We start from the raw sequence: 18,032 nt of genomic DNA, 5'->3' as shown, positions 1-18,032 counted from the left end.
GCGCCATCCCCAGCAACCTCACAGCCCTCTGCATGCTTCAGTGATTGCTATCTAAGTCAGGACTGCTCAGAAGCTTGGTGGCACAAAGCGCTTATTAGCTAAATGGTTAATAAGGTCTCATTAGGGACAAGTTTTAAAGCCCCAGAGAATACAGTCTCAATCTCTGCTAACTCAGGGAACGCAATGATTGCTTGTGAGTATCATGGCACCACCATGTCTTTCTGGGAGAGCACTGTGGGGGCAGTTCACACCTGGGCCAAAAGAGACAGCACCCAAGGGGCAGGGTGGGCAGGGAGCTGCCTGCTGGCATTACTGAGGGTAAACCTGGGCTCATCTTCCTTCCCTCTATTTTTTATTTTCAAATAAACATAGGAAGGACTTTGCATTCCCCAGGCCATGTCTGAGGGGCCAGTGTTGGGGACCTCACTAGAGGGTAGAACATCAGGCAAACAATAGCATATTGTCTGGAGCCAATGCACCTGAAACTTTCTTGGAGACTGGAGCCAAGTTTCTTGGCATTTCCATTGTCGTTGTGTGCTGTCGAGTCAATTCTGACTCATAGCGACTCATAGTGATCTGGATAATGGCAGAGCCTGTGCTTGGAGGCGGAATCCTAGCCTTTCCCAGGCTGGGCTAGCTTGGAGGCAGGGTGGGAGGGAGTGCCTGGCCAGCTGCTACTGGGAAGTGGCAGGCTTTGGGAAGTCTGATGAGGTCCCCATCTGTCTGCATGTGCGGAGCAGACCCTCTCCAGCAGCCTGCAGCCACATTTCCTTTGATCCCCAGGAGCCACACGCATGATCAGGAGTGACTGATCCCAAATTGTTTTTCGTGTTGAGGTTTCCTTAGGGAGACACGGAGTGATGTCTTCTGGGTCTTGTTATTCTCTCCAGCTCACTTGGCGTCCCTTTTCCCGCTCCTCCCTCTTTAGTGCCTGTGCTTTGCAGGAATCTGACAAGTTGGCCTGGGTTCCTGAGGATGGGAGCTGCGGCCTTGCTGTCCCCTAAGCTTGCTGCTGCATATTTGAGGCTTTCTCTTATCAGCTTTGATGTGGCCTTGATGTGACCTCCCAAAAATAGTCTTGGGTTTAGATTGAGGGTGTTATTTCGTCCACATAACCAAACCCCAAAACCAAATCCAGAGCTGTTGAGTCGATTCCAACTCATAAACCCTATAGGACAGAGTAGAACTGCCCCATAGGGTTGTCAAGGCTGTAATCTTTATGCAAGCACACTGCCACATCTTTCTCCCAAGGAGCGGCTGGTAGGTTCAAATCACCGACCTTTCGCTTAGCAGCTAAGTGCTTTAACCACTGCACCATCAGGACTCCTTTGTCCACAAATAAGTTACTGTTATTTATTGTCATGATCACTCTCAACCTTTGCCCAGAGGCCCTTTGGCCTAAATTACTTCTTTCTCTGGCCACATCTCCCAGAAGCTGGATTTGGAAGGTGGGAAGACGGAGCAGGGGTCCTGGATCAGGAGTAGGGTTTACAGAATCTCATACAGTACATGTTTGCCTCCCCTATGAAGAGACTGCAGCATTGCCTGGGTGGGCTTTCAGAGCTTGTGGGGAAAAGAAGAGTAAGCTGGAGTTTGCTCTGAGGGGTGTAGGTAGGATTGGCCATGCTGTATTTAGGCTTCACCAGCCACTTGACAGATAGGTAGGGATCCAGGTATTTGAAGGTGGGCATCACCATGCCCTCGGGAGCACAGGCTGCTACCATCCACTAGATGGTGCTCCCTGGGCCCATGTGAGACGGCTGCCTGCCTCACCGTGAGCCGACCCAACCTTGCACCATCTCTGGGCACCTCTGCAGAGCTCCCCCCTTCTCCCTTCACCAGCCCAGCGTGGGCTGGCCACTTGCTCCCATTCTGGGCACTGCTTTTGTTTGCAAGGTGACAGGCCTGTGGCCCTGGACTAGAGGGACTCAGAGTAGATGTAGACATCACTCCCCAAAGACACAGGAGCTGCAGAGCAGGTGGGGCATGTCGAATTGGGTGGGGAAAGGGAGAAGAGAGTCAACTCCATCTTGACCCAGCCCCTGCTAAATACCAGGCAAGTGCACACGTTTCCTTACCCTGGCCTTACCGCAAATCTGTGAGGAACCAGAGCTGGGAAGTCAGAGGCTTTGGGCCAGGTCGCAGAGCTAGTATGTGGTAAAGCTGGGTTCAAACCCTCCCCCAGATCCTCTAAAGAAGACGGGTCTCTGAAGGAACCAGTTGCCATCGAGTGGATTCCAAGTCATGGTGACCCCATGTGTGTTAGAGTAGAACTGTGCTCCATAGGGTTTTCAATGGCTGATTTTTCAGAAATAATACGCCAGGCCTTTCTTCGGAGACGCCTCTAGGTGGACTTGAACCTCCAACCTCTTGGTTTGCAACCCATTGCGTTAATCATTTGCACAACCCAGTGACTTCCTCTGCTGGAGGCCGGCTGCTAATTTATCCTCCCGTCTGTGAGCTCTTGGTTTCTTACTCTTTCTCTCCGTTGCTTGAGTTCTCCTTTCTCTCCTCTCAGGTTTTTAGAAGACCGTGACTGCATAGTTTGCAGCAGAGGCTGTTTTTCTGTTTACTGGCCTGAGCAGCACAAGCCACCCCAGCCCCTGATGAGAGGAGCCATATGCAGGCTGGGGCTTAGGAGACCTGCGTATAGTCCTGAATCTTGTATTTATTTGTTGAGTCACCTTGAGTAGACCCCTTTCTCTCTCTGGGATTTGTTTAGCCCACTGTAAAATGAGAGTCTCAATGTACTCCTGAAGGCCTCATACTCCCAATGGAGTAGCTCTGGGAGTGACCTGGCTCACCCAGGCCACAGGGTTCCATTCCTTCCTTTTCTCCAACTCACGCATGCCCATCACCTGCCCTTGGCTGCTGCAGCCTCTCCTGGGACTTTAGGTGCTCCTTGCATTTGAGTGTGGAGCCCTCTTCCACACCCACCATGTCTGTGTTTTCCTCTTCTCTGTGCTAACTGGCCTCTACCTTTGTTTCTGTCTCTCTGCCTCCGCTCTTGGTTAGCTGACGGTAGGGAAAGTGTCCAGTGGAATAGGGGCTGCAGCTGAAGTCCTGGTCAATCTGTATATGAATGATCACAGACCTAAGACCCAGGCCATCTCTCCAGACCTGGTAAGGACGTGCACCCTTCGGCTTCACCCACAGACACCGCCTCTGGCCTCCCAGAGAGGATGCCCAGCCTCAGAGGCTTCCCTTCTTTCTCATGGGACAAGCAGGGCAGAGGGACCCGAGGATGGGAGAACAGAAGTTATTCAGAGGCTGGGTTTCCTTAAGACGAATCTCATTTAGGTATTTGGGGTTAGATCCGTGTGGGCCTTTGCACAAGGCAGAGTATCTTCTCTGAAGCCCAGGGCTCTGGAGAATGGCTCACCACAGAGGTCTGGGTAAGGCCATCAGACATTCTTTGCCTTCATGAGTGAGAATTAAATAATGAAAAAAATACCTCTTTTCTTTGAATTCTTTTCTCCAACTTAAGCTGCTTGCTGCCATTACCAGAGACTTGGGTTGGCAATTCTTTTGGTTTACTTTAGGCACCTTGCCCTATAATCAGCCACCTGAACCCCTGCCCCAGCCTGCCCCCTCCCTCAGTTGAATTTGGGAATTTGGCTGGCAGACTGACAGTACTGGTGGGCTGTAGGACACAACCTTTTCTGTTTTTGCAGCTCTTGTGGACGATTTTGCTGCCAGTAGCTCTCCTTGCCTGGCCTGTCACTGCAGGAGGGCAAGAATGTGTTAGACACTCTCAGCAGGGCCTCACTCTGGACCCAGGCAACACTTAACCAGTGGGAGCCGTTCCTGGAGAGACAGTCCCTAGGCAGACATGTTTGGAATTGATGTTCCACTGCGTTAGACCAGGAGGCATCACTCTCCACCCAAAGCTATAGCCCTCTCTGGCCTGCCTTGCTGCCAGCCGGTCTGTCTGGAAGTCAGTTTAACAGCAGCTCCTGCAGGGATGCATCTGTGTTGGGAGCATGTTCTCCCAGGCCTTACTCTCTGCTGCAGCAAACTGAAGATCCATAAGGTCCCTATGATTCAGTATGGAATTTCTAAAAGCCTAGGCCAAGAATTTGAAGATGAGGGTATAAGCCCTAACACATTGCTCTCCTCTCCCCACACCCATCAGGATAGTATGCGAAAGGTGTGCCCCCTGAACCTGGGTGGCAGCGACACCTGTTACTTCTGTAAGAAGCGTGTGTATGTGATGGAGCGACTGAGCGCAGAGGGCCACTTTTTCCACCGCGAGTGTTTCCGCTGCAGCATCTGTGCCACCACTTTGCGTCTGGCCGCCTACGCCTTCGACTGTGATGAAGGTAATCCCAGGGACCAGAGTAGTATTCACCTCTGGCCTCGGCCTCTCACACGACCTTGGCCTGGGTTCCTGTTCCTCTGTAGGCCCTGGAACGCCCAGTGTATTCCAGGGAGTATGATGTCAGGAGCTGCTCAGGGAAATTAGGAGCTCCTGCTAGAGAGAGGGGCCACCGGTGTAGGCAGGGGTCCTGAGGGGAGGCAGAAGCTGTCAGTACCTGTGGCAGACCAGGCACTGGTAAGCACCTACTATGTGCTGAGTGCTTTATGTACATTTTCTCATGTAGCCTCACCAACTCTCATTGCCCCTGTGTGGCTAAGAAAACCAAACCTGATAACCTACCTAATGGGCTCAGCACCTCAGCAAGCGTGTAATAAAACCCGTTGCTATTGAGTCGATTCCAACTCATAGCGGACTCTATAGGATGGAGTAGAACTGCCCCCATTGAGTTTCCAAGGAGCGCCTGGTAGATTCAACCTGCCAACCTTTTGGTTAGCAGCCTTAGCTCTTAATCGCTATGCCACCAGGGCTTCCAGCATATAATAAGAGTATAACAAAGGTGGCATATTATTATTTTTATTATTTACAAAGTATGTAGTATTAAAAATAACCATAATAGTAACTCCCTTCTGATAGGTGGCCTATTGCAGATCATTGATGAAAGAAGCGCGCTCATTGGAATGAATTATGGTTTTCTAAGTTTCAGGACTTGATATTTGCACTTTCATAATGATGAACAGTGCAACCTGATGGTTACAATCACATAGCTTCAAACTGAACTGCCTGGGTCCAAATGCAGACTGTACCACTTACTAGCCATGGAACTTTGAGTAAGTTACTTAACCTCTTGGTCCGTAAGTTTCCCCATCTGTAAAATGAGGACCATAGTACGATTTAGTGTACAAGGTTGTCGTGAGGATTGATGAGTTAATGCATGTGAAGCATTTAGACTAGTATCTGGTATATAGTAGGTCCTACATAAGTTGTTGCTATTATTATCATTATTACTGTCACTATTGTTGATATTATAACCACGAGTAAGGAAGGCTTTTCTGGAGGGTACCCAGTGGTCTGGAAAGTAGCCAGGTTCCCAGTGTGTGCCCCCCCTAGGCCTTTTCTCCCCATCGCTGCTGCCATTTGTTCTCAGCTTTTCCAAGCCTCAGGGATCCCAGAAAGGTATGGTGTTGCTGCTCAGGGCTGTCCATTTGGCTGCCTGGCACTGGTCTCATGACGAAGCATGACCTCACTTTTGTTTGGGGATTATCTGAGGATTTCACCCCATCCCAGGAGTCCCCCTTGTCCTACTGCTGCGTCTCAGTGCCACTTCTTTAAGGCAGGTGACAGAAACCATCTCCCAAGGTTGAAACTGTCCTGAGCTTATTTTCATTATTGGCCTTTTCTGATCCAGACAGTGGTGGCCACCTGGCTTAAGTCTGCTGCACCTCTGGTTTACAGGAGAACAATCTTTTGTGTATGTGTGTCTTTCTGTTTTTACAGGCAAATTTTACTGCAAACCTCATTTCATTCACTGTAAAACCAATAATAAACAACGGAAGAGACGGGCAGAGTTGAAGCAGCAAAGAGAGGTAAGTTCTGTGTTAAAGTGCTGGAGATTCAGGGAAGTGGAAAAGGTTCTCAAGAGTCCCTCAAAAAATTAGGACTAAATTGTTTGGCTACGACATATCCAACAAGGGTCTAATCTCTAATATCTGTAGAATAGCTCAACACCTCAATAACAAAAAGACAAATAATCTGATTAAAAACAGGCAAAGGATATGGACAAACATTTCACCAAAGAAGACATTTCAGGTGGCTAACAGACACATGAGGAAATGCTCACAGTCACTAGCCATTAAAGAAATGCAAATCAAAACTACATTGAGATGCCATCTCACCCTGATATTACTGGCACTAGTAAAAAACAGAAAATAACAAATATTGGAAAAGTTACAGGGAGATTGGAACTCTCATGCACTACTGGTGGGAATGTCAAATGGTATAACCATTATGGAAAATGGTATGGCACCTCCTTAGAAAGCCAGAAATAGAAACACCATACAATCCAGCAATCCCACTGCTAGGAATATATCCTAGAAAAATAAGGGCCGTCACATGAATAGACATGTGCACACCCATGTTCTCTGCAGCATTGTTCACATTAGCAAAAAGGTGGAAACAACTTAAGTGCCCATTAGCAGATGAATGGATAGACAAATCATGACATATCCGCAAAATATCTCAATACATGGATAAATCTGGAGGGCATTATACTGAGTGAAATAAGTCAGTCACAAAAGGACAAATATTGTATGAGATCACTATTATCAAAAACTCAAGAAAAGGTTTACACGGTAAAAAAATCATCAAAAAACAATCTTTTGTGGTTACAAGAGAAGGAGGGGTTGGGGAGGGAAAATCACTAACTCGATTAGCAGAAAAGTGTTAACTTTGGTGAAAGGAAAGACAACACACAATATAGGAAAAGTGAGCACAACTTGACCAAGGCAAAGCCATAGAAGCTTCCCAGACACATCCAAATTCTTTGAGGGACCAAGTTACTGGGGCTGAGCGCTGACAGCTGAGGGCTGAGGGCTGAGGGCTGAGGACCATGATCTTGGGGGACATTTAGATCAACTGGCATAACATAGTTCATTAAAAAAAAAAATGTTCTGCATCCTACTTTGGTGAACAGCACCTAGAGTCTTAAAAGCTTGTGAGCAGCCATCAAAAATACATCTATTGGCCCCATCACGTTCAGAGCAAAGGAGAATGAAGAAAATCAAAGACGCAAGGAAAATATCGGTCCAAAGAACTAATGGACCACGTAAACCACAGCCTCCACCAGACTGAGCCCAGAAGAAGTAGATGGTGCCCGGGTACCACTACCAACTGCTCTGACGGGGATCACAATAGAGGGTTCTGGACAGAGTGAGAGAAAAATGTAGAACAAAATTCAAATTCACAAAAAAAGACCAGACTTACTGTTCTGATAGACATTGGAGGGATTCCTGAAACTATGGCCCCGGGACACCCTGCTAACTCAGAAGCGAAGCCACTCCCAAAGTTCACCTTTCAGCCAAAGATTAGACAGGTATATAAAACAAACAATAACACATGTGAGGAATGTGCTTCTTAGTTCAATCAAGTATAGGAGACCAAATGGGCAACACATGTGCAAAAGCAAAGACAGAAGGCAGGAAGGGACAGGAAAACTGGACAAATGGACCCAGGGAACCTAGCGTGTGAGGGGGAAAAAGGGAGAGTGCTGACACATTGCAGTGATTGCAACCAATAACTAAAAAATAGCACGAAACAATTTGTGTATAAATTTTTGAATGAGAAACTAATTTGCACTATGTAAACTTTCAGCTAAAACACAATTAAAAAAAAATAGGCCAATTTTTTGGCCCTGGAGGGGCTGAGACTCAGATAAAGAAGAGAGTCTCTGCTTCCTGGTGTGGATGGTCCCTCTACCTTAGTCTGTTCAGCTGACCTCTGGTGTTTGTCCCATTTCAGAGGCCAGCTCCCAGGTGAGTGGTTGTGCAGGTTTCTCATGAGAAGCTGAGAAGAGCTTTCCCATGCGCCAGGGATAGAAAGATATCTTCAGCCACATGAAAGCCATGTGGCATGTCTGTGGCTAGGACCCACCTGACCACAGGGATACCTATTATGGGGTTCCAAGTCCTTTCTGCAGGCTTCAGAGTGTCAGCAAAGTGACCAGCCCACTGAATTTATAGATGAATTGTGATAGCACCCCCCTCTGGCACCTCTTAGCAGATACCCTTCTCTGCTGCTTGATTGACCATCCACCATCTGCAAGAACCCATAACTTAAAACATTTTTTTGATTATACAGTAATATAGACTCAGTGTAGAAAAATGGGAAAACAAATGAAAATATGTAATAAAGAAGGAAGGTTGAATCACCTATAATCACTCTATCCTGAGAAATCCGTAATTAACATTTTGTAGCATTTCCTTCCAGACTTTTTCCTGTAAGAATATATATTCAACCTAGTTTGAATCCTCTGATATCTACAGTCTTGTATCTTATTTTTTTCCACTAACAGTCTATCAAGAGAAGCTTCCAATGACATTAAAAATTCTATTAGAGCATAATTTTTAATGCCTGTAAAAGATTCTATTTTATGGATGATATTTTATTTAACTACTCCTGTGTTATTAGACCTTTATGTTGTTTAATATTTTTAGCTTACAACTATTTCTTGCAGTAAGCATCTTATATCTTTATCTATCTTTCAAATAACTTACTCAGGATATATCACTAGAGGTAGGATTGCCAGGTCATCAGGCATGCATGTTTTGAAGGCTCGTGAGCCCTGTGGTCAATTTACTCACCACGGAAGTTGTGACCTTATTCAGTACTCCCTTCAGCAGTGAATGACAGGCTGAGATTATTTGGGGGGTGGGGGGCTGGCTGCAAAACGCAGAGTCTACGAAGTTCAATTTGTATTGGCCCTCTTTTCAGCTTTGTTGAAGGAGCCTTCTGTGTCAGTCAGGGACTAAATGCCTTCATTTTGATCTCATTCTCAGGAGGAGGAGACGTGGAAAGAGCCGGAAGCCACTCATCGAGATACTCCCACTGAAAGTTCTTGCGCAGCCGTAGCCATTGGCACCCCCGAAGGCAGCCCCCCAGGTATCACCACTTCCTTCTTTAGGAATGTGCTAAGCCAGCTTCTCAGGGTGCCCAGGGATCTGCTTGACATTCCCTCAAGCCTCCTTAGCTGGATGCAGGGGCTCCTGCGCCACGCTGGCCTCCATATCAGGGACAATGCTTACAACTACTGCTACACATACGAGCTCCTGAGCCTTGGGCTGCCACTCCTCTGGGCATTCTCTGAGGTCCTGGGCACCATGTACCAGGAGGCTGAGGCTTCCCTCGAGAGCATCCGAAACTGCCTGCTCAGGTGCTTCCCAGTCAAGTTCTACTGAAGCGCCGGGTGTGCCCCAGAGTGCCTTAACATTTCCAGGGTGGAGATGACAATGCGTCGGTAGTTTTCCAAAGCTCTGGCATGGAAACCTAGCATTTCGTAGCCAGTTAGCTCAAAGCCAAAGAGATTCACATTGTCACTTCCGCATAGCCTTGTCAGGGCCAGCATCTGTTCCTGAGGCTAGGACCAGGGCCGACATGAAGGATGTTTTCTACAGCTTTGTACTTTTTTATACCAAACCGAGCCATATTTCTGGGTTTACATTTCAATTTTTAACTTTTAATAAGCCAAGAGAGAACATTTGTTTCCTATGTTAATATTTCTAAACACGGGTATGAAATTTATAACTGGTGTTACATACCCCTTCGACATGGCTGTGAGTTGTGATAGTCACGAGTACCAAGTTAATGCTTTGGGGTTTTATTTAAAAAAAAAAAAAAAAAAGTGAATGCGCCATCTCTGACAAGTGCCTTTAAATGTATGAACCTGGATATCACTTGTCAACAGGTGGCAAATTTTGCAACACAAAAGCTTTATTATATTAGAAGAGCGTAGACAGGCAGAGAAGAATTGAACCTAAAAAGCATGTGCTGTCATCTGTCCTCCCAAAAGGAAGAGGATTGTTTGCTCCCTTGTTTTGATGTAAAATAATAGCTTAAAGGATTGTTTTTTAATACCAAGTCACAGCCAAATGGCATAGAACCACAGGGTTTGAACCAGATTGCCACAAACATACATTTTCCCTTCCCACTAATGAGCATTGCAGTGAAAGCCCATGGGCATTTGATGACTGGGAGCCCCGTCAAACTGATGCAATGCTGAAGAGGAGCTAGGTCAGCTGGTGGCGTTTTAGCCCCTGGGCTCTGTGTCAGGTCCCCAGCCCTGGCTGCAGGCTCAGCCAAGGCCACTCAGGGTCCACAATGGCCTGACTGAGCAGAAGGATCTGCCCTCTCCCACCACCTCCTTTGCGACTGAGGGTGTTTGTTAGCACTTCAGGGAAGAGTGGCCTGCCCAGTGAACATCGCCACAAACATCCTGACTGCTGGGCGGCTTGACTGCCATGAATATTGGTTCAAAACAGAAACCATTTCACCTTGCCCTACAACAGGCATGTGTCTGTCCTCCAGTGAGCAGCCTCACCATGTCTTAACTTACAGGGGAGGCTGGGAGTTGAAGTTGTTTATTGACTGATTCAAAGGAAATATGCCATATTAAGGGCAAAATCAGGCATTGGGCCTACCAGCATTCTCCACTGTATCTGGGAGGGTTCTCAGCTCTCCCCACTCTGCCTGGATGTGTGCAGTGGCAGGGTCTGGTTGAATAATAGAAAGGCCGATAAGAAAGACCTCTACAGCCTTCAGTATATCCAGAGTTGCTGGGCCCGCGGTAGCTCCATATGGTCGTTATCACTAGAGGTTTCCTCAGGCATCAGTGAGAACAGAGTCTGGTGTGTGGAGCCTGGTGTGTGTTTGGAGGCACAGCTCCTGAGAGCTTTCAGAGGGTGAGTTTCTGCAGGGTGGGAAGAAAGAGGGGGCATTTCTACACTGTGCTGAAGTCCTTGGGAAAAACGGGCTGACTGTGGCCAGGATGGTGGAAACTGGTGCCTCTGGCCTCGTTGGAACCATTCTCCGTCTGATGCTTGCATTATGTTTTTGCCCAGATTTTCATGTCCAGCGTGGTGGGGGAGCCCCGGCCTCAGTTTATGTTTGATTATAGAATGTAAACTCTCGAGGTCATGATATTAACACATACACTGCTCACCATAATTATTGTTATTATTGTCAGCTCAGGATGGGCTGAGATGCTTGTCGAATGTTCTATGAAGCCAGAGTTAGAATCTCTCAGAATATCATTTATGTCCAAGACGAGACTGGTTTGCATTACTATGGTGGGATGGGGTGTTCCTGTCAGAACCCTGAGATGTTTGTATGCTCCGAGACCTTGAACCTTCCTGGTAGGCAGCACCAAAATGCAAGGGTAAGTCCCTGGGGACAAACCTCTGTACACCTCCATAACATATTCAAGAATGAATTTGAAACACTGGGGTAAAATTGAGGCAAAGAGGATATCATGGACAGAAGTTTCTGAGGGTGCTTACAGCTCTGAGTGGAGGAGCGTGGACTGTTAGCATTCACAAGCTGTGTGCCTACTCTTGTAAATAAGTAGTTGTCACTACCAGAAAGGTTCATCTCTCCTAAGCAAGCAGTAACTTGTTTGGGGACGTTTCCCTTTTTTTAATGGTTACTTTATTTTCAACTCCTGTGCCTTCTCATGTTGTCAGCCATTTCTCTTTTTTTTCTCCCAGCCTAAGTTCTTCCTTCTGTCTTTCTCTCTCTTTCCAACCTTACACTGTGGCTGTCAGTTCATTTCAGCCTTCCAGTGCTGCACCCACTTTTTGGCTGACACACTTCTGCTCTGAGGTAACTGGTTTCTTTGCCAATTTTCAGAAAGTGTTATTAACCCCTGACCCGCTTTCTGTGCCCCCCGTCCTCCCCGCAGCTGGTAGTACTGGTTGCGCTAACTGTGAGTGTCTTGCATACTAATGGACTCATTTGGTGGCATGGTCATTTAACAACATGGGTGGTGTTCAGCGTGAAAACTGTTTCTGATTCCATCTCCCTCTGAGCCAGCATCCTCATCCACACCCCAAGTACATAGCTGCCCCTTTTCTGTTCTCCGGGCTGCCTGCATGCTTCCCAGTCACATTTATGAAGCCATTTGCCTTCTTGGGAGGGTTAACTCTGCCTGATTGTGAGACAGTTCCAAAGAGAAGGCTATGTCATTTTTAAAGGTACACTTCAGACTAGAGACCTTGAAAAAGCACACTTACACAGCATCTTCTTAAATTCAGTTCTAACAAAGATTACTAATCAAAACCATAGGTGATTCTTTTGGGAGAGATTTAGAAAAGAACAAAATAAAAAAGATACTACAAGGCTTCATCCCAGGCTCCACCCGTGCTCTGTATTTTGAATACACACTCACGATTATTCTGGCAAGTCCTTTCTCTGCTGCGGACTACACTGTAGATCCAAGAGTTTTGCTGTGGCTCTTTTCATCTCCCTTGACTCATAAAGCCCCAGGTGATGGTGAAGCTTCAACTACAGCAATCATCCTCACAGGAAGGCGTGTCATTAAGAAATGAGGCAGCTCAGCCTCAGGCCTGGAGTGGCCAATTTAACTGCCCCTCTAGCTCTGCTCAAAAGACATTTTCCAGTTGACTCCTTCACCTGGAGCAGCAGAACCACCAAGTGCTCTTAAAGAGAGACAACACCCCAAGTACAACGGAGCTGTTGTAGGCCAGGCCTCGTGGTCTCAGGCCGCAGTTGGTGTCTGTCCCGCATGCGGCCCCAAGCCATCCTGGCCTCTCAGCCTGGCTGCACAGCCCTGCATGCGTCACCCCTTGCTGCATTGGTGCAGATCCTGGCCAGTAAGAAGTCGTTGCTCTTGTCTTATCTTCTCTTGCAGAGTCTCCTTCCCTTTATAGAATGTCAACCAAAGACTGTCCTCCTCCCCTTTCAGCCTCCTCTTTAACTAGCCTCCCCTGTCTCATCACAACGCATGTGTGTGACCTCTGGTTATCATTTACAGTGCCACACGGAACCCTGTATTTTGCACACAGCAAACAATGTGTAGCTTTATTTATGGTATTTGATGCTGTAAATGAAAATAAATATGGTTCTTTATAAAGCTCATTGTTTCCTCTCTTCTTTGCCATGGAAGCTTCTAAAATCTCAAACCTAGGGATTGGTTTAGGGGATCAGTCTTCCCTAAACTGCTGGCAGGACTTGCACTTGTGGTGACATGGGGCTCTCTGGGGCTATGCTGGGGCACTTTGGAAAAAAATATTACCCAGGGGTAATATTTGGAAAATATCACCAATGCTCCTGGGCCAGGCTTTGGGGTCTCTTTCTTGAAAGCTCATTGCACTTTTCTGCTCTGGATGCTGGGCGTAGCTGGGTAAGGGCCAGTGGCGCCTCAGCTTTAGGAACAGACTGCATTGACAACTATTTGCATCCATGTCTCCCTACGCATCCCAAGCAATGGACCAATAGGAGAGATTTACTTATGAATTTTACACTCTCTGAGGTTCTTAGATAGCAAAGGTTGCTTTTGAAAATTTTATGCTGGACCAGCTGAGTAGTAGGTAAAAGGTAAGGAAGAGAGACTGGGCATTTGTTTCCAGATTCTATGAACAAGGTGCCTGTGCTCTTCCAGAGGGAGAGCCTTTTGAGATCCTAAGAGACACTACTGCTCAAAGGTTTAGGTCATTCAGTGTCTTATACTGTTAGGCCTGTCCACAGGGCCACTCTGAGTACAGTACCCTTGGCAGGCTTCAGCCCAGCTCCAGGATGTGTTTAAGGAAAGAATTTGGAGTCTCACTTGGCTAGCCTGAGCTGTGCCAAAGAAGTCTGCTTTTTCCTGCACTGATCCTCAGCCTCCCTACAGCAAGGTGCCTGCCCTTATCAGGCTGGATGTAGCTGGAATTCTGACACTGGTATGACAAGTCACCTGTGAGCTTTTGAGGACCCTCAGACTTCCAAATAGGTGTTTCTGGGGCCCTGGGCCTATGAGCCCAGCTGCTGGCACCTGGATCTGCCTTCAGAGCTGCCTCAGGTCATGACCAAGGATCCTGTACTTATTCCCTTCCCAGAAAGGAAGAGTATTAGGGACTAGAAGTGAAGAACTGGGTTGGGCAAATGGCTTATTCATTAATTATTCAACAAATATTTGAATTATTATTCAAACATTACTCTAGATCCTAGGAATACAGCTGTGAACCAGAGTTCCTGTTCCTTGTAGCTTGGAGAGTATCTATTTCAGTGTTGCTATGCTAAACCTGATTTGTTTTTTCATTTGTACATGCACTCATATTTACTGAGTGTCTACTCTGAGCTGGATATACAGCAGGAAACAAAACAGACAAAATCCCCACCTGATGGAGCTTACATTTTGGTTTTGATTTTTTTTATTTGAAGTTGGATTAAAGCATCATTTCCCAAAGTGTGCCAACGGAATAGTAGCCTCAAGAGGCGCTTCATGAATAACATGAATAAAGGGTTCCATAGTCACAAATTTTGAGAAATGTTTCGTGCTAATTTTGCCAGTTCCTTCCAAACCCTGGAGAAGATTAACAAAATCCATTAGTGTGTTGAAGCCTCTGACGAGTTTTCTAAAGAAGCTTAATTAATTTTGTGAACACCAGCTTTCCCATACCTATTTGAAGTTGGATTTTTTTTCTTTTGCATATTATATTCTACACAAACAGTGTTCAGTAGACTATTCTTTTTTTCCAAAAACATTAAAGACTTAAAATTAAAAAAGTAAAATAATAGAATTAAATCTTTATTAGATAATGGGGTAATAACTTTTTAAGTTTTAAGACCTATAACAGAAAAAAATTACATGGGAAAACATGACACAAATCTGACTATATATATTTTTAAATTTATGTATAATAATAAAAATGAAAATAAACAGGCAATCAGACCAGGGGGTGGGGGTGTGGATCTGCATTACATGTGATAACAACAAGTTTATTGCTATGATAATTTAAACGTTTATTCAAATCAGATGTCACCAACCACCTGGCACAATGTAGGTGATCAGTTAATACTTATCAATTACAAATCCAATGATAAATAGACAAAGGCTATAAACAAACAGGTCACACTCAAGCAAATTTAAAAAATAAACTCTAGGAGTGACACTGCAGAAAATGGTAGAGTAGGAAGCTGCAAGGGTCAATCCCTCCACCAAAACAATCATGAAACTGGAAAAAGAAATATCAGAATCACCTATTTCAGAACTCTGGAACCTTATCAGATGTTTACAGCAACCAGGGGAGTGCTTGATGAAGGGAGAGGTTTCTGAAGCTTGGTCATCGAGCAGCATGTATGAACAAACTACCATCTCCCATTCCTCCCTGCCGTGACCATGAGGATGGTGGCCCACATTCCTGAAGCATCTGGCTGGTACCAGGGAGGGAAGTAAGAACCTTACCCTAAAAAATTGGGAGATATGCATTTTGGTTGATCTGACAATTCCCTTAGGGACTAGCACAGATATTCACTTTGTTTTGGACCCCTTGGGCTGAGTGGTTTCCCTGGCAGCAGCTACTGGAAGATTTAAGAGACAGGTCCTTTTTGTTGTTGGTTTGGTTTGGTTTTGACCCAGACATATAAAGGAATCTCTGTCAAGTCACTAGTTGTCCACAGAGACAAAAAAGCATAAGCTTCAGTGATCACACACAACGAGGAGTACAGACTGCAAAAATAGTCTGTAAAGTCACTAAACAAACAACTATAGCTCTCAGCAAGCATAACTCAAAAATACCTAATGAAGGGAAGAATTGGATTTCCAGCATTAGCACATCACAGTACTCAAAATGTGAAGTTCTCAACAAAAAAATTACAAAACATTCAAAGAAAGAGAAAAATATAGCCCATTCACAGGAAAAAATGAATTTTACAGAAACCCCCTCTGAGGAAGCCCAGACATTGAAATTACTAGCCAAAAGGCAATAAATTAATGTCTTAAATATGCTCAATAAGCTAAAGGAAATCATAGAAAAAGACCTAAAGGAAATCGGGAGAACAATGTGCAAACAAATATGTCAGCAAAGAGATAGTGATTACAAAAAGTAACCAAATTCTGGAGATGAAACGTACAGTAGCCGAAATGAAAAAAAATCACTAGAGAAGGTCAATGGCAGAAGTAGGCAGAGGAAAAGAATCATCAAACTTGAAGGCTATAGAAATTATCCAGTCTGAGGAGCAGAAAGAAAAAAAGAGTGAAGAAAAATGAACATAACCTAAGAGAAGCATGGGACATCATCAAGCATACTAGCATACATATCGTTGAAGTCTCAGAAGGAGAAGGAAGATAAAAAGAGACAAAAAATATTTGAAGAAATCATGGCCAAAACTTCCCAAATTTGATGAAAGGCATGAATACATATATATATATATATCCAAGAAGCTTGAACAGCCCCAAGCAGGGTAAACTCAGAGACGTATACCAACACACATTATAGTCAAATTGTCAAAGGGCACAGATAAAGTATCTCGAAAGCAGCAAAAGAGAAATGACTCATCACATAAAAAGATCCTCAGTAAGATTAACAGATGATTTCTCATCAGAATCAACAGAGGCCAGAAGGCAATGGGATGACATATTTAAAGTCATCAAAGGGAAAAAAAACTGTCAATCAAGAATTCTATATCCAGTAAAACTATTCTTCAATAATTACAGAGAAATTAAGACATTTCCAGATAAACAGTAGCTGAGGGTTTGTTACTAGTAGACCTGCCCTACAAGAAATGTTAAATGGAGCCACTCAGGCTAAAAGGAAAGGACACTAGATAGTAACTCAAAGCCATATGAAGAAGTAAATAATATTGGTAAATATAACTATATAAAAAAAAAGCAATATAAAATCCAGTATTATTGTACTTTTTATTTATAATTCCCCTTTTTGTTTTATTTTATTTTATTTTAAAGATGAATGCATAAAACAATAATTGTAACTCTATTTTAATGGCACATAATATATAAGATGTAATTTGTGACAATAACAATATACAGGGAGTAGGACAGGGATATATAGGAGCGGTGTTTGTGTATTACTGAAACTAAGATGGTATTATTCAAACTAGATTGTTATAAGTTTAAGATGTTAAATGTAATTCCCCAGATAACTATTAAGAATATAACTTAAAAATATACAGAAAAGAAGACGCGAATGAAAATTGTACACTAAAAGAAATCAACTAAATACAAAAAAAAAAGGCAATAATGGATAAATTGAAGAACATAAAGCATATGACACAGAGAAAACAGTTAAATAGCAGAAGTCCTTCCTTACCAGCAATTTTTGTGTGTGTGTGCTTTAAGTGAAAGTTTACAAATCAAGTCAGTCTCTCATACAAAAACTTATACACACCTTGGTATGTACTCCTAGCTGCTCTCCCCCTAATGAGACAGCACACTCCTCCTCTCTACCCTGTATTCCCCATGACCATTCAACCAGCTTCTGTCCCCCTCTGCCTTCTCATCTCACCTCCAGACAGGAGCTGCCCACATAGTCTCATGTGTCTACTTGAACCAAGAAGCTCACTCCTCACCAGTATCATTTTCTGTCTTATGGTCCAGTTCAATCCCTGCTTGAACAGTTGGCTTCAGGAATGGTTCCAGTCTTGAGCTAACAGAGGGTCCAGGGACCATGACCTGCGGGGTCCTTCCAGTCTCAGTCAGACCATTAAATCTGGTCTTTTTATGAGAATTTGAGGTCTGCATCCCACTGCTCTCCTGCTCCATAAGGGATTCTCTGTTGTGTTCCCTGTCAGGGAAGTCATTTGTGGTAGCCAGGCACCATCCAGTTCTTCTCATCTCGGATCAGTAAATACTTTAAATGTAAATAGATTAAACTCTCCCTTTATAACAGAGATTGGCAGAATGAATTAAAAAACACCCATATTTGCTGTCTTCAAGAGACTCACTTTAGATACAAAAACAAAAAGAGATTTAAAGTATAATAATAGAAAAGGATAGTTCTTGCAGATATTAACCAAAAGACAGCTGGGTGGCTGTATTATTATCAGGAAAAAACATGTATTTTAAGTCAAAAAAAGGTTACAAGAGACAATGAAGGGTATTACATATTGATAAAAGATTCAATACATCAGAAGATATAACAATTATAAATGTATGCACTCTTAACAACAGAGCCTTAAACTATAAGAAGCAAACATGGACAGAATT

General features: G+C 44.5%; 1 protein-coding gene across 10 annotated transcripts in view; it reads left to right on the top strand.

Annotated features, from left to right (window-relative positions):
• MICAL2 (microtubule associated monooxygenase, calponin and LIM domain containing 2) overlaps window positions 1-18,032 on the top strand; it is a 250,105-nt gene that overhangs the window by 163,027 nt on the left and 69,046 nt on the right. For 8 of the 10 annotated variants that reach the window (XM_023550839.2, XM_010592231.3, XM_023550840.2 and 5 more), the window contains exons 18-20: window positions 4,136-4,322; window positions 5,816-5,904; window positions 8,872-8,974. In XM_023550839.2, the coding sequence (XP_023406607.2) occupies window positions 4,136-4,322; window positions 5,816-5,904; window positions 8,872-8,974 (379 nt within the window). Of the gene's footprint in view, window positions 1-3,025; window positions 3,124-4,135; window positions 4,323-5,815; window positions 5,905-8,871; window positions 8,975-18,032 lie in introns of those variants that run through there. The other 2 variants (XM_064288425.1, XM_064288424.1) reach the window with 2 other exon arrangements.

This window comes from Loxodonta africana, chromosome 7 (assembly GCF_030014295.1).
Source record: "Loxodonta africana isolate mLoxAfr1 chromosome 7, mLoxAfr1.hap2, whole genome shotgun sequence".
Taxonomy (NCBI): Eukaryota; Metazoa; Chordata; class Mammalia; order Proboscidea; family Elephantidae; genus Loxodonta; species Loxodonta africana.
Note: the sequence above shows the minus strand (reverse complement) of the source record. Positions and strands in the feature narration are given on the sequence as shown.